We start from the raw sequence: 16,780 nt of genomic DNA, 5'->3' as shown, positions 1-16,780 counted from the left end.
GCTAAAATCAGCAACTGAAATAAAAATGACTCCAACCTGGTTTTCAAGTGAGCAAAAGTTAAAAGGTGACGTCATCTAACTACTACTGCGAGCAAATTATTGAGATGCTTTAACGATGTCAGTATTTTCCCACCAAAGCAAAGCAATCTTTTTCATGCAGTTCGTTCATGCAGTTTTGAGTGATATATATTCTAAATGAAAGTTTTAAACAATATTTTAGACTGAGTTAATTTAATACCATTATCAATTCTGATTTACGAAAACATTTCCCTTCATTATCTGGAAATATTCAGCAGATCTGGCAGCATCTGTGGACAGAGAAATCAGGGTTAACTGATGAAAGATCATCGACCTGAAACAGTAACTCTGTTCCTCTCTCCGCAGATGCTATCAGACCTGTTGAATATTTGCTGCATTGACTACTTTTATTTCAGATTTCCAGCATCTGCAGAATCTTGCTTTTCTCTTAATTTTAAACACCAAGAATAGGTATGACTTTAAGTTGCTTCAGAATATCCTTCAGTTACTCCAATATTTACATAATGAATCGTTTAAGTACTTCAAATACAACACATGTTCAGCATTCAAGTAAATGGCCTATTAGTCTTTTCCCATGAACAAAACTATGCAAATCCATATTATATTTTCCTGGAACAGATAACTACAGAAGAAATTGACCACTAATCTTTTTACATAAAATGTTAATACCTGTGAACCATAGGCTACTCCCCAAGAATGAAATATCAGTAGACTTATTCATTATCCATTTAATGCTTCATGTTTCCTATATAAAAGTTACAAATTAGTCATTATCCACTAAAACTTGAAGAAGTACAAGATAATCTGCTAACGGTTCAACATAAAGTCAGAAGTGTAGGCCCGCATTTCACTGTTGTAATGAGGGCGGAATTGTCAGCATTGATTCATTCATCCATGGATAGCCTCATTCTAATATCATACCTTATGCCAAGGATTCGGAGACCGAAAGAGAGAGAGAGAGAAAAAACACAGCGGGCGTAGATTTTTAAAAAGTGCGCCAAGAACCTGGAGACTGGAAAGAGAGAGAGAAAAAAAACAGCAGGAGCAGAGCCAGGGGGGAAAGAAAAAACCGAAAAGTGACATCAGAGTGATGTCACATTCAACAGTGAGAGCAGGGAAACAGAAAGCAGCTGGGGTGAGTATTCAGGTAAGCTTTTAATTTAATTGAAATCAAATATAGAGTAAGACTTGATTGATTTATTAGTATATAAACTAAAAACTAAAGCGGATTAAAAAACGAAAGACCTGTCAAAAATTGAAAAAACAAATTAAAATCTAATTAAATAAAATAGAGATGTAGGGCCAGGCGATGTGTTGCACCTGCATGATGTGGGAGCTGGTGGACCCCATTGTGGTTCCTAGCGATCACATCTGTAGCAAGTGTTGGTTACTCAAGGAACTCCGGCTCAGAGTTGATGAGCTGGAGTCTGAGCTTCGGACACTGCGACACATCAGGGAGGGGGAAGAGTTACCTGGACGCTGTGTTTCAGGAAACAGTCACACCCCTTAGATTAACTACCTTGAATTCGGCCAGTGGTCAGAGACAGGAGAGTGCAACTATGAATGAGGCAGGTAGAGGGATCCAGGAGGTATTCTTGCAGGAGCCTCAGCCCTTGTCCTTGTCCAGGTTCGAGATTCTTGCTCCCTGTGTGGACAAGAGCAGGGACTGTAGGGAGGATGAGCAAACTGACCATAGCACCGTGGTACAGGGAGCCATTCAAGTGGGGGGAGAAAAGAGAAATGTAGTCGTAATCGGGGATAGTATAGTTAGGGACATAGACACTGTTCTCTGTGGCCAGGGTCGAGAGTCCCGAAGGCTGTGTTGCCTACCTGGTGCCAGGGTTCAGGATATCCCATCTGGGCTGCAGAGGAACTTGGAGTGGAAGGGGAAAGATCCAGTTGTCGTGGTCCACGTAGGTACCAACGATATAGGTAGAACGAGGATAGAAGTTCTGCTGAGGGAATATGAGCAGCTAGGGGCTAAATTAAAAAGCAGAACCAAAAAGGTAATAATCTCCAGAATACTACATGAGCCATGAGCTAATTGGCACAGGGTCAATATGATTATAGAGGTAAATGCGTGGCTCAAAGATTGTTGTGGGAGAAATGGGTTCGAATTCATGTGACATTCTAGATTTGGTATTGTGTCATGAGGTGGGATTAATTAATGATCTCATAGTTAAGGATCCTCTAGTGAAGAGAGTGATCATAGCATGCTAGAAATTCAAATTCAATTTGAGGGCGAGAAACTGGAGTCCCACACTAGCGTTCTGGAGTTAAACAAAGGCAATTACATAGGCACGAGGACAGATTTGGCCCTAGCGGACTGGGCAGGAAGACTGAAAGGTAGGACAGTTGATGAGCAGTAAAAACATCCATGGCTAAGCAAGAAAGTTAAGGACAACATAAAGACAAAAACTAAGGCATACCATATTGCAAAGGCCAGTGGCAGGCTGGCAGATTGGGAAACTTCTAAAGATCAACAAAGGGTTACTAAAAAAGTAAGAAAAAGAGCAAAGGTAAATTATGAAAGAAAACTAGCGCAAAATATAAAAATGGAGAGTAAAAGCTTCTATAAGTATATAAAAGGGAAGAGAACAGCTAAAGTGAATGTTGGTCCCTTGGAGGATGAGGCTAGGGAGTTAATAGAGGGGAACACAAAAATGGCGGAGACACTAAATCAGTATTTTGCCTCAGTTTTCACAGTGGAGGACACTAGTACCATCCCAATCGTAGCAGGCAATGCAGAGGTTATAGGAAGGGAGGAACATAGAACAATCGTCATCACTAGGGAAAAAGTACTGAGCAAACTATTGGGGCTGAAGACAGACAAGTCCCCAGGGCCTGATGGCCTACATGCAAGGGTCTTAAAGGAAGTGGCAGTGGAGATAGTAGATCCATTGGTTATAATATTCCAAAATTTCCTGGATGTGGGAAAGGTTCCAGTGGATTGGAAAATTGCTAATATAACACCTTTATTCAAAAAGGGAGGGAGGCAGAAAGTAAGAAACTATAGACCAGTTAGTTCAACATCTGTCATTGGGAAATTATTTGAATCCATTATTAAGGAAGTAATAACAGGACATTTAGAAAGTCAAAATGCAATCCATCAGAGTCAGCATGGTTTTATGAAGGGTAAATCGTGTTTGACTAATTTGCTAGAGTTCTTCAAAGATGTAACAAGCAAAGTGGATAATGGGGATCCTGTAGATGTAGTTTATCTGGACTTCCAGAAGGGATAAGGTGCCGCACAAAAGATTAATACACAAGGTAAGATCACCTGGGATTAGGGGCAATTTATTAGCTTGGATGGAGGATTGGCTAGCCAGCAGAAAACAGAGAGTCGGGATAAATGGGTCCTTTTCTGGTTGGCAAGATGTAACTAGTGGGATGCCACAGGGTTCGGTCCTCGGGCCCCAACTATTTACAATCTATATTAATGACTTGGATGCAGGGATAGAAGGCACTATAGCCAAATTTGCAGATGACACTACAATAGGTGGGATAGTAAGTTGCAATAAAGAAATAAGAAATTTATAAATGGATATGGATAGGTTGGGTGAATGGGCCAAAATTTGGCAGATGGAGTTTAACGTGGATAAGTGTGAGGTTATCCATTTTGGTCAGAAGAATAGAAAGGCAAATTATCTAAATGGAGAGAAACTTCAGAGTGCTTTGGTGCAGAGGGATCTGAGTGTCCTCGTGCATGAATCGCAGAAAACTAGTATGCAGGTACAGCAGGTAATAAGGAAGGTAAATGGAGGTGTTGCTGCAACTGTACAAGGCAATAGTGAGACCGCACCTGGAGTACTGAGTACAGTTTTGGTCCCCTTACTTGAGCAGGGATGTAGTTGCACTGGAGGCAGTTCAGAGGAGGTTCAATAGATTGATTCCAGAGATGAGGGGTTTGTCTTATGAAGAGAGATTGAGCAGTTTAGGCCTTTACTCTCTAGAGTTTAGAAGAATGAGAGGAGATCTAATTGAGGTATATAAGATGATTAAGGGGATTGCCACAGTAGACGTAGAGAGGATGTTTCCTCTTGTGCGGCAATCTAGAACAAGAGGTCATAGTTTTAGTAGATTTAAAACAGAGATGAGGAGAAATTACTTCTCTCAAAGGGTCGTGAGTCTGTGGAATTCACTATCCCAGAGTGCGGTGGATACCAGGACATTGTGTAAATTTGAGGAGATAGACAGATTTTTAATTAGTAATGAGTTGAAGGGTTATGGAGAACGGGCAGGAAAGTGGAGTTGAGGCCCGAGATTAGATCAGCCATGATCGTATTGAATGGCGGAGCAGGCTCGAGGGGCTGAATTGCCTACTCCTGCTCCTAATTCTTATGTTCTATGATAGCCACGAATGCAATGTCTCACAACATGCTGAACAATTAGTTTCATATTCCATTTCTGTAATATTGTACATCCAAGTTTAAATTTTTCTAATCATCAAAATATAGTTAAGCTACTACAAGATGCTATCTCTGGACTTTTTTTGAATAATGATAAAAGATTCTTCCACAGCAGTGTTCAACTATAATAGCAAAGGATTCTTGAGCTTTACCTGGATTAATTACCTGCCAAAGGAGCAATGTTTGGTTAAAAGAACCTCTAAACTGACTGTTCAAGATAGCATTGCTGGGAATGTTGAACAAATTATGGTAACTGTCTGGAAGGGTACAGACAAGGAGGCCTCGAGAGACAGTGGGAAACCATCAGATGTAAACATCAGGTACTGTTTGGTAGCATCATCTGTGTAACCACAGACGAGGGAGAATGGAAAACTACTGAAATATGTCATCATTGTCAGCAAGAACAGTGCAAGAGGCAGTTCACAAGACCGACCAGGGCACAGTGCATGAGTTAGACCAGAAGAATGCAGCACAAAAATTTGGTGCAGGATTAACCCCTTCCCAAGCAGGATCTCAGCAGAGAATTATCCTCTCAGTGTTCACGAAGCAGAAGAATCGGCCATTCTATATTTTGAATTATGCTACTGATTTAAAGGTTGTATGCATCTCTATCTGGAAACCTGTATTGTTTTAATGTTAATAAAACCATTAGAAAAGTTTAAAGCTTTTGGAATGATCTCAGCTGATTACCCTAAAGAGTTGAGAGTAAAAACAAATACCTTACAGAAGTCAATTACACTGCTTCACATTTGACTGCATAAAAAAACCTGAGACTTATTAGAATACTTTATGAAAATGATTTAATGCGTGCTTTTCTCCTGCATTTTAGCTAGAAAGCAAATATGAGGGGAGGGGTTTGAATCTTGCCCCGGTGCGTGAACAAAAAGCTAATAAGGAAAAGAATGCTGAAGTCTTCTAAACTATGATAACTCCAAGGTCAAGAGGTGGTTTTTACCTAGATAAGAAAGCTGGTTGCTAGGAGACCTATGTACCCAATATGGGGAACTACTCTCATTTGTGGTATTTGAAGGCACCACACAAGGCCAGAAGTAAGTTGGTACGCTGATATGCATTCTTGAGAGGTACATACTGTTTCTACAGCCAAGATAAGAGATGAGGTCTGGTAATACAGGGCACGACCCATCCACAGTCAAGCCAACGCAGTGTTAGCATGATGGGTTAATTAGTGACTAGAAAAAGAGATGTGTACCTGCAGCCCAAGGCAGCTGAATAGTATAGAATAGTTTAAAGAATTCCCTTTTTTCATTCTCAGAATGGTCAGAAGTCCACAGCGATCAAGCAGCCCAAAAACTCGAGTCTGATCTATCTGGGGTCTAGGACCCAGTTTGTATTACTCTCTTGTCATTGAATGTAGTCTGAAGACAGTTGTATTATAACACTGTTGAGTTGATATATATTAAAAGCTTGTTATTGAATAAACCACTCAAGCCTGAATCACATGAAAGTTATCGTTGAAGTAATAACACTTTGTTGTGACAGTAACCAAGTTGAAATCCACTTTCAAGGCCAAATTAGTGTAATCCATTGCAAATGATCAAAAACCCATATATGTGCAAGAAAATCTCTGAATAGAACTTTGCCAGTCAGTAACTATAATTTAGAGGATTATTACTATATACTTCAGATCATTCATATGGTTTCCCCGAGTCAGAATAATTTGTTATTGATTGTAGAATTTAATTAGACTTCCAGTAACATTTTAACACAAACATTTTAAAGCTAGTTCAACCTATAACCAACCAGACCACAATGTTTTACTCTTTTGCCAACTTGGTCATATATCAAATAAAGGCGAATTAATTTACATGTGCTTGATTGTTTCTTCACTTATTTTGCCATCCTATTCGTACTTAAAACTAAAATTTTCAATAATTGTTTTCCTGATTATAGATACACCTGAGTCAACATTTACTCTGTGCTACTAACCAAAGAATGATATCCAGTTCACATCTTCGCCAACGTTTTCTCGTTCTTTACACATTTCTTGAACTTTCCAACATCATAAACACATTGATAAAGATGGACAACACAAGCTTGAAGGCAAAAGGCAATTTTCTAGTAACTAGCCCCAAAATATAATTCCAAGAGGAATTTTAACAAAAATATTTTCCCATTGCAAAATTACCTAATGTAGAATGGTTAGGCTGTATTATAAATTGGCAAGTAACCAAGTGAACAAATAGTACAGTAACTTTAGAAGAACAAAAAGGAAATTTGTGCAGTTGTTTTTTCATCACTAGATTTATGATCAGCTGTCATCTTAGACTGAATGCAAAATTTCACAAAAATGAAAACACGTAATTAAAATGCTGCACTGACCTGCGGCTGAGTTTCTTTTTCTCATCATCATCATCTTCTCTGAGCTGAGGCTTAACATCCTCGTTTTTATCTTTCTTCAATTTTTTGGCAATTTGTTCTTTAATTTGTTCCCACTCTTCGCTGTCAGATTCATCATCTTCCTCCTGGAAAAGTAAATATTCACTACATTTGTAAAGCTGCTATAAAATAGTTGGCTTTTAATCCAAGCTTTCATGTCAAACAGATACTTAGAAGCTGATTTCAGGCTCGGACTTGATTGCACAGATTGCCTGGATCAAGTCAGTTATACACTTACACTCAAAATCTTGTGTTGGAATACCTAAGCTAATACTTCTTGTCTGTAGATTTAGTCAATATGTTGCAAGGTGTACGTATCCAAAATATCTATCTTTAAACAAAAATTTGGTCATTGGGAGAATGGTATTAAGAAAGTACCTATTACCTCTGAGGCTACTCTCCCTTGCTTTCCTTAGTAGAGAGCAAGGGTGCCTTACTGCAGCTGTTGCAAGGTCAATGGCTGAAGACCTGTATTTGAACAGCCTCTGATGGAAACTCTTGGGACTCAGAGTCAGGTCAAGGTGTTCCAAAGGGACGAACATGGTGAGAGAAAGCTGGTGGGGTGTGGAAGGAAAAGAAGGGTGTTGTGATCTAAGAGTATTGAATGAGAGGGTGGAGGCAGTTGTTTGTATCGGTGAGTAGAGAGAGGAAAGTTTCACAGTCTGAGGATAGTGTGTTGGGAGTGGAGAAGTTGTGGGCTGAGGGTGTTGGGATGTAATATTGCTGGGAGTGTAGCTTTGGTTTGTGGGAGTACTGTCGACAGAGCAATAATAGGTGGGATTCAGAGTATGGCAGCAGCAAATGAGGTGCTGTGATTTGTGAAGATTAGAGAAGAGGAGGGTACTGGGGTCTGCAACCACTGAAAAGGGGAAGCATGACGGAACATGGAAAGGGTGATTGCAGAGACCAGAAGTACTGCACAGTGTGTGTGAGCATCCAATGATTGGGAAACTTCGTTTCCACTAAAATACAGAGCAAATAACTTCTCTTCCCGGCTGCCATGTTAGCTGACATTGTTAACGGTTACTTCTCCTCAAGTTCTGTCCCTCTCTCCTTCAAATCTGCCACCCTCATCCCTCTTCTCAAAACACCAACCCTTGACCTTTCCCATCCTTGTAAACTACCCTCCCATCTCCATCCTCCTTTTCCTCTCGAAAGTCCTTGAATGTGTTGTCTCCTCCCAAAATCATGCCCATCTTTCCCAGAACACTATGTTTGAATCCTCCAATCACCTTTCCACCCTGCCACAGTATCAAAACGGCTCTTAACAAAGTCACAAAAGACATCCTATGTGACAACGACAAAAGTAAACTATCCCTCCTTGTCCTTCGCGATCTGTCTGCAGCCTGTGACACAGTTGAACACATCATCCTTCTCCAACACATCTCCACTGTCACCATGCTGGGTGCGCCTAGTTCCATTCTTATCTAACTAATCATAGCTAGAGAATCACCATCAATGGCTTCTCTTCTCATTCCTGCAAAGGTACTTCTGGTATCCCCTAGGATCTATCCTTGGACTCCTGCTATTTCTAATCTACATGGTGCTCCTCGGTGATACCGGAAATATGTCAGTTTCCACATGTATGCTGAAGACACCTTTTATGACTTTGAAAAGAGCCGTTTTGGTACTGTGGCGGGGTGGATAGGTGATTGGAGGATTCAAACATAGTGTTCTGGGAAAAATGGGCATGAATTTGGGAGGGGACAACATGTTCAAGAACTTTGGAGAGGAAAAGGAGATTGGAGATGGGGTGGTAGCTTACAAGGAAGAAAGCCTTAAGGGTTACTGTTTTGAGGAGAGGGGTGAGGATGGCAGATTCGACTTCAACACCACCTCTCACCACTCCTCCACTGTCTCTATATTGTCAGACTGCTTATTTGTCACCAAGTACTGGATGAGCAGAAATTTCCTCCAATTAAACACAGAAGACTCAAGTCACTGTCTTCAGTCCCCGCCACTGATGTCATCCCTCTTGCTGGAACTGTCTGAGACTGAACCAGACCGTTTGCAACCTTGATATCATATTTGACCCCAACATGAGCTTTCAACCACATATCCCCATTGTCACTAAGACCACTTATTTCCACTTGCATAACTTGCCCCTTCCTTCTGCTCCTAAGTCCTATGTTCCGATGCCCCATGTTCCTTTGAGTGCCTTAAAGGACGAAAACGAGGTAGAGAGGCTGAAACCCTCATGCTTGCCTTTGTTACCTTCAGACTTGACATTTCTAACACACTCCTGGCCAGCCTCCCACATTCTACTGTCCATAAACCTGACAGCATCCAAAGCTGTGCTGCCTGTGTCCTAACTTGTATCAAATGCCATTCACCCATCACCCCTGAGCTCCACTGGCTCCTGATTTTAACCTCAATTTTAAAATTCTCATCCTTGTTTTCAAATCCTTCCATGGTCTGGCCCCTCCCTATCTCTGTAATCTCCTCCAGACTCTCCTCAGAGATACCCGTGCTCTTCTAATGCTGGCCTTTTGAGCATCCCCAATTTTAATTGCTTCACCATTGGTGGCCGTGCTTTCAGCTGCCGAGTCTAGAATTCTCTACCTAAATCTCTTCGCCTCTCTACCACGTTTTCGTCCTTTAAGACACTCATAGGAACATAGGACATCAGAACATAGGACTTAGGAGCAGGAGTAGGCCATTTGGTCCTTCGAGCCTGCTCTGCCATTCGATCAGATCATGGTTGATTTGGTCATGGTGTCAACTCCACTTTCCTGTCTGTCCCCCATAACCTTCGACTCCCTTGTCTATCAACCAAGCTTCTGGTCATCTGCGCTAATTACCACATGTGGCTCAGTGTCATATTTTGTTTTATAATGCCTCTGTGAAGTACTTTGGGACGTTTTATTACGTTAAAGGTGCTATATAAATGTGTTGTTATTGCTACTGTAGTAGGGGGGAGGGAGAGGAACTGTCTTAGGATTGGAGGGGGTGGGGGCGCAGGGAGGAGGGTCCAGAGTTATTTAGGGTACCTGGGATGTGATTGCTTTGAGTTGGTAATATTTTTGGAGCAAAAGGGTGAAATAGAATAACATTTTAAGATTTCATAGATTCATTTATCCAAGTTTTCTAAAAGCACATTCTCAGAACTGATCTGGTTATTTAAAGTCATTTAGTGCACTATTATTTTTTAATTCTTCTCAGAATGTGGGTGTCACTGGCAAGGCCAGCATTTAATCTCCAATTTTCGATGCCCTAAAAAGGTGCTGATACAACTGAGCTGTTTGCTAGGCTACTTTAGATGGCAGTTAAAAATCAACCTCATTGGCATAACTACTATGCTACCATACGGTTAATGTCAGCCAAATGTTGTCAATTACAGTATAAATGCACTTAAGTGCTTTAAATATGGCTTGATGTTGGAAAAGCTGGTATTGGACACCTGGCTCCATCTGGGCCTTATTAACATATATGGATGCCCCAAACAGGTGTCCCAAAGGCACAAGTTGGTTGGCACAGGGAGACTGGGAGCAGCAGCAGGCTGTAAGAAAGAGTGGCAGGTGGGGTGGGGGGAACATTGGTACTGGCAGGCTAGAAATATAGAAACTTACAAAACGTACAGCTCAAAAGGAGGATGTTTGGCCTGTTCTACCTATGCTGGCTCTTTGAAAGGGCAGTCGTGTTTTGGCACCCACCCCCACATTTTGTCCATAGCCCTATAGGTTTCTCATCCTCTAGTACTGTCTAACTGCCTTTTGAACTTATTTATGGAATCAGCTTTCACCACCTTTTCAGGCAGTGTTCCAGATCCCAATAACTCTGCATGAAAAAAATTCTCATCTCTCATTTAGATCTTTTGCCAATGATTTTAAATCTGCGACCACTGGTTATTTCATAGATACATAGAAAATAGGAGCAGGAGTAGGCCATTCGGCCCTTCGAGCGTGCTCCGCCATTAATTATGATCATGGCTGATCATCCAGCTCAGTAACCTGTTCCCGCTTTCTCCCCATACCTTTGATCACTTTTGTCCCAAGAGCTTCATCTAACTCCTTTTTGAAAACATACAATGTTTTGGCCTCAAACTGCTTTCTGTGGTAGCAAATTCTACAGACTCATCACTCTCTGGGTGAAGTAATTTCTCCTCATCTCAGTCCTGAAAGGTTTACCCCGTATCCTTAGATTATGACCCCTGGTTCTGGACTCCCCCACCGTCGGGAACATCCTTCCTGCATCTACCCTGTCAAGTCCTGTTAGAACTTTATAGGTTTCTATGAGACTCCCCCCTCACTCTTCTGAACTCCAGTGAATATAATCCTAACCGACTCAATCTCTCCTCATAAGTCAGTCCCGCCATCCCAGGAATCAGTCTGGTAAACCTTTGCTGCACTCCCTCTATAGCAAGAACATCCTTCCTCAGATAAGGAGACCAAAACTGCACACAATATTCCAGGTGTGGCCTCACCAAGGCCCTGTATAATTGCAGCAAGACATCCCTGCTCCTGTACTCGAATCCTCTCGCTATGAAGGCCAACATACCATTTGCCTTTTTTACTGCCTGTTGCACCTGCATGCTTACCTTCAGTGACTGGTGTACAAGAACACCCAGGTCTCGTTGCATATTCCCCTCTCTCAGTTTATAGCCGTTCAGATAATAACCTGCCTTCCTGTTTTTGCTACCAAACTGGGTAAGCTCACATTTATCCACATAATACTGCATCTGCCATGCATTTGTCCACTCACTCAGTTTGTCCAAATCACCCTGAAGCTTCTCTGCATCCTCTTCACAACTCACCCTCCCACCCAGTTTAGTGTCATCTGCAAATTTGGAGATATTACATTTAGTTCCCTCATCTAAATCATTTATATTGAATAGCTGCGGTCCTAGCACCGATCCCTGCAGTACCCCACTAGTCACTGCCTGCCATTCGGAAAAAGACACGTTTATCCCTACTCTTTGTATCCTGTCTGCCAACCAATTTTCTATCCATCGCAATACACTACGCCCAATCCCATGTGCTTTAATTTTACACGCTAATCTCTTATGTGGGACTTTGTTGAAAGCCTTCTGAAAGTCCAAATAAACTACATCCACTGGCTCCCCCTCATCAACTCTACTAGATACATCTTCAAAGAATTCTAGTAGATTTGTCAAGCATGATTTCCCTTTCGTAAGTCCATGCTGACTCTACCCGATTCTACCACTGTTCTCCAAGTGCTCTGCTATAAAATCTTTGGTAATGGACTCGAGAATTTTCCCCACTACCGACGTCAGGCTGACCGGTCTATAATTCCCTGTTTTCTCTCTACGTCCCTTTTTAAATAGTAGGAACTGTTCCAGAGTCTATAGAATCTTGGAAGATGACCACCAATGCATCCACTATTTCTAGGGCCACTTCCTTAAGTACTCTGGGATGCATACCATCAGGCCCTGGGGATTTATCGGCCTTCAATCCCATCAATTTCCCCAACACCATTTCTCTACTAATACAGATTTCCTTCAGTTCCTCCCTCTCACTAAACCCTGTGTTCCCCAACATTTCAGGTATGATATTTGTGTCCTCCTTTGTGAAGACAGAACCAAAGTATGCATTTAGTTGGTCAGCCATTTCTTTGTTCCCCATAATAAATTCCCCTGTTTCTGACTAAGGGACCTACATTTGTCTTCACCAATCTTTTTCTCTTCACATACCTATAGAAACTTTCAGTCAGTTTATATGTTCCCCGCAAGCTTACTCTCATACTCTATTTTCCCCTTCTTAATTAATCCCTTGGTCCTCTTTTGCTAAATTCTAAACTGCTCCCAATCCTCAGGTCTGTGTTTTTTCTGGCGAATTTGTATGCCTCTTCCTTGGATCGAATGCTATCTCTAATTTCCCTTGCAAGCCATGGTTTGGCTACCTTTCCCGTTTTACTTTTGCGCCAGACAGGAATAAACAATTGTTGCAGTTCATCTATGTGCTCTTTGAATGTTTGCCATTGCCTATCCACCATCATCCCTTTAAGTAACATTTCCCAACCCATCATAGCCAACTCACGCCTTATACCTTCGTAGTTTCCTTTATTAAGATTCAGGACCCCAGTCTCAACTACGTCACTCTCCAGCTTGATGAAGAATTCCATCATATTATGGTCGCTCATCCCCAAGGGGTCTCGCACAACTAGATTGTCAATTTTTCCTCTCTCATTACACAATACCCAGTCTCGGATGGCCTGTTCTTTAGTTGGTGCCTCAACACGTTGGTCCATAAAACCATACTGTATACACTCCATGAATTCCTCCTCTACATTATTGTGACTAATTTGATTTGCCCAATCTATATGTTGATTAACGTCACCCATAATTACAGATGATCCTTTATTGCACGCGTCTCTTAATTTCCTATTTAATGCTATTCCCAACATCACCACTACAGTTTGAGGGTCTGTATACAACCCCACTAACATTTTTTGCCCCTTAGTCTTTCTCAGCTCTACCCATACAGATTCCACATTGTCAGAGCTAATATCTTTCCTCACTATTGCGTTAATTTTCTCTATAACCAGCAATGCAACTCCACCGTCTTTTGCTTTTTGTCTGTCCTTCCTAAATACTGAATACCCCTGGATGCTCATTTCCCATCCCTGGTCACCTTGCAGCCATGTCTCCGTAGTCCCAACTATATCATACCCGTTTACATCTATTTACGTGATTAATTCATCCACTTTATTGCGAATGCTCCGTGTGTTAAGGCACAAAGCCTTAAGTCTTGTCTTTTTAACATTACTTGTCCTCTTCCCACTATTTTTCACTGTGGTCCTGTTTGATTCTGGCCCTTGATTTCTATGCCTATCACTTTTCTTATTCCCCTTACTGTCTTTTGTTCTTGTCTCTGATCCACCCTCCTTTGATTCCTTGCAAAGGTTCCCATCCCCTTGCCATTTTAGTTTCAACCCTCGCCAACCACTCTAGCAAATACTCTCCCGGTCCTGCCCAGGTGAAACCCATCCAGTTTGTACTGGTCCCATCTCCACCAGAACCGGTCCCAATGTCCCAGGAATCTAAAACCCACTCCCTTACACCATCTCTTCAGCCACGTATTCATCCGATATATCTTGATATTTCTACTCTGACTAGCACGTGGCACTGGTAGTAATCCTGAGATCACTACCTTTGAGGTCCTACTTTTCAACTTACTTCCTAACTCCCTATATTCTGCTTTTAGGACCTCATCCTTATTTTTTTTTACTTATGTCGTTTGTACCAATGTGTACCACAACAACTGGCTGTTCGCCCTCCCCCTTCAGAATGTTCTGTAACCGCTCTGAGACATCCTTGACCCTCGCACCAAGGAGGCAACATATCATCCTGGAGTCTCGTTTGCGGCCACAGAAACACCTATCTATTCCCCTTACAATTGAATCCCTTATAACTATTGCATTCCCACACATTTTACTTCTCCCCTGTACAGCAGAGCCAAACTTGGTGCAACGAATTGGGCTGTCGCTGCTGCTGCTTTCCCCTGAGAGGTCATTCCCCCCAACAGTACCCAAAGCAGTATATAAAAAGAACAACAAAGATAACAGTATATCTGTTTTACAGTGGAATAGCCACAGGAGATTCCTGCATTGCCTGCCTAGTCCTCTTGCTCTGCCTGGTGGTCACCAATTCCCTTCCTGCCTGCGGAGTCTGAGCCTGCAGTGTGACTACCTCTCTATATGTGCTATTCACAATACTCTCTGCATCACAGATGCTCCAGTGTCCCCAGCCGCCACTCCAGCTCTGAAACCCGGGCTTCCAGGAGCTGCAGCTGGAGACACTTCCGGCACACATGCTGGTCCCGGGCATTGGAATTGTTCCCAGCTTCCCACATAGAGCATGAGGAGCACACCACGGCTTTGAGCTCTCCTGCCATGACTTAACCCTTTAAATTAACCTTTTGGAAGATGCTTAATATCAAATAATTTCCCCATATGCCAGAGGGAATCATTTTTCTCTATCTACGCCAGCAAAACCTCATCTTGAAAACCTCTGGGGATATTTCTTAGAAGGGTTGCCAATACATTTAAATGGGGAAACGTGTGTTAGAGTACAGCTGCATTTATTTTAAATATTGGTTTCCTCAGGTCACTAAATATCAAACCCTTTTAAGTAATCTCCCTCAGCTGCCACTATCAGTAGCCCCTGTCTTCACCAGACCCTTCCTTGTCATGATTTTTAGGGCTTGGATAACCATTCCAAAGAGTTGGCAAAGGTACGATGGGCTGAATGGCCTCTTTCTGTTCTGTTCAGTTCAATAATACTTTCATTGTAAAGAGTTCCTATCTCCATACCTTGTCAGATCCCCTTTTTGTCTTCATTGTTGCTGGTTCACTGGAGAGAATGCAATAAGGACAAAATATTAGATATGTATTCAGTGATAAAATTGTTCAGCTTTCTATCCCGAATGGAAACATGCACTAGACATGATTTTCAGTGGCATCATTTTTAATCCTGAGAATAGGCATATGGTTGTGAGGCTAACTAAACTCGCAAGTGCACACAAAGAATCCTTGTGTTACTCCAACAATTAGGTTACACAACAATGATGATGTCTCACATGGGTCAGCTCCTGCATTAATAAATTGAGTTCACTCAGTAGACAAATACCACAACAAATAGGACCCTGAAACATATGTTCTATTATGTCTGATTATCTTCAGGAGAACATTAAAAGCTATAATTGCAGCAACATCTTTTATTGTTTAAGTTCAGTTACAAATTTAACATTTTAATGGCATAATAAATCCTAAAGTCTTAACACAGCACATTTCTTGTAATGTTGCAGGATAAAACTACAGCTTAATTTATGGAATGCTTCATAAATTTAGTAAATGTCTCTGGTAAGTAGAAATTAATTTGCATGGTTTGCAAGACAAGAAAGCTGCAAATGTAGTTCAATAATCAAGTACTTCAATGAAAAAAATCGAAACTTCTTTCATCTGGGTCTAAACTTATCGCATTTTTAAATAAAGTTGGCAAAATTCACAAAGTACAGGCCACAGGTGGTAATTCAGGCCGATGGTGCAGAAACACACTTTACAATTAATTTCTATGTCTAAGGATACTTGACTTATCCCATTGTCCTTTTAGAACATGGGTGTCCAGGTCTTCTGTACAATTTCTGTTTCCAAAGAAATTTTGGAAAATTGAGGGTAATTGCTTTGTTGTTTTATTACTATCAACTTCAAAAGTCACAATGCAGATCATTCAAATTCAGTGATGTATCATGAACCCATTTTATACTGATACTTTATTTTCATTAACGTTTATTTGGACTGTACAATTATTCTCCCATACCATCATGCATTTCCTCCTTTGGTCTCCATTGTAAATATTCTGCATCCTTCATCATTAGTGGTCCACACTTTCTCTGATCATCTTATTGCTTCAGAGATATTTGTAAAAAGGCTTTGTTGTTCACCTTTATAACTGATCGCCACTCTTCCTTCAAAATATCTCTCCGCCTCCAAATTCTCCTCTTCGCTTTTTTTTTTAACGCATTTTTGTATTGTCCCTGCTTTCTTCTGTTATGGAACTGAAAGTAAGGTCTCTAACTGTGTAGTGTAGGAAGATCAGCATAAAGTTGTAAAGGACACCAAGGCTGTGCACCTCTGATTCAGCCTGAGGAAGCAATTGAGGTTGATTGAGTCAAACCCAAAGGTGGTAGGTAGTACTAGGTACCAGAAAGGACAACTTTGCTTTTGTCAAAATTGAACTAAAGCAAATTTTAATGCATCCAAGATTTGATACGAGGCAGTTAGTGGAAAGAATGACGAGCCTTGGAGTTAATTGCATAAGGGAGAGAACTAGAGTTGGGTGTTGTCAGCAAATATATGAAAGCCAACCCTTTGCTTGTGGATGATATTAGAAGAAAAGAATGGACCAAAGATTACAAACCAAATGGCCGTACAGTCAAGGAGAAACTGTAACTGCAGATGTAGTGACTGCATTGCAA

General features: G+C 41.3%; 1 protein-coding gene across 2 annotated transcripts in view; it reads right to left on the bottom strand.

The window, feature by feature from the left end:
• Positions 1–16,780, bottom strand: part of cwc27 (CWC27 spliceosome associated cyclophilin) — a 422,942-nt gene that overhangs the window by 298,343 nt on the left and 107,819 nt on the right. For both annotated transcript variants that reach the window (XM_068034150.1, XM_068034143.1), the window contains exons 9-10: positions 15,117–15,156; positions 6,789–6,931 (exon numbers count right to left, since the gene is read on the bottom strand). In XM_068034150.1, coding sequence (XP_067890251.1) covers positions 6,789–6,931; positions 15,117–15,156 — 183 coding nt within the window. The remainder of the gene's footprint in view (positions 1–6,788; positions 6,932–15,116; positions 15,157–16,780) is intronic.

This window comes from Heterodontus francisci, chromosome 1 (genome assembly GCF_036365525.1).
Source record: "Heterodontus francisci isolate sHetFra1 chromosome 1, sHetFra1.hap1, whole genome shotgun sequence".
Lineage (NCBI taxonomy): Eukaryota > Metazoa > Chordata > Chondrichthyes > Heterodontiformes > Heterodontidae > Heterodontus > Heterodontus francisci.
This window is presented reverse-complemented; position numbering and strand designations above follow the sequence as displayed.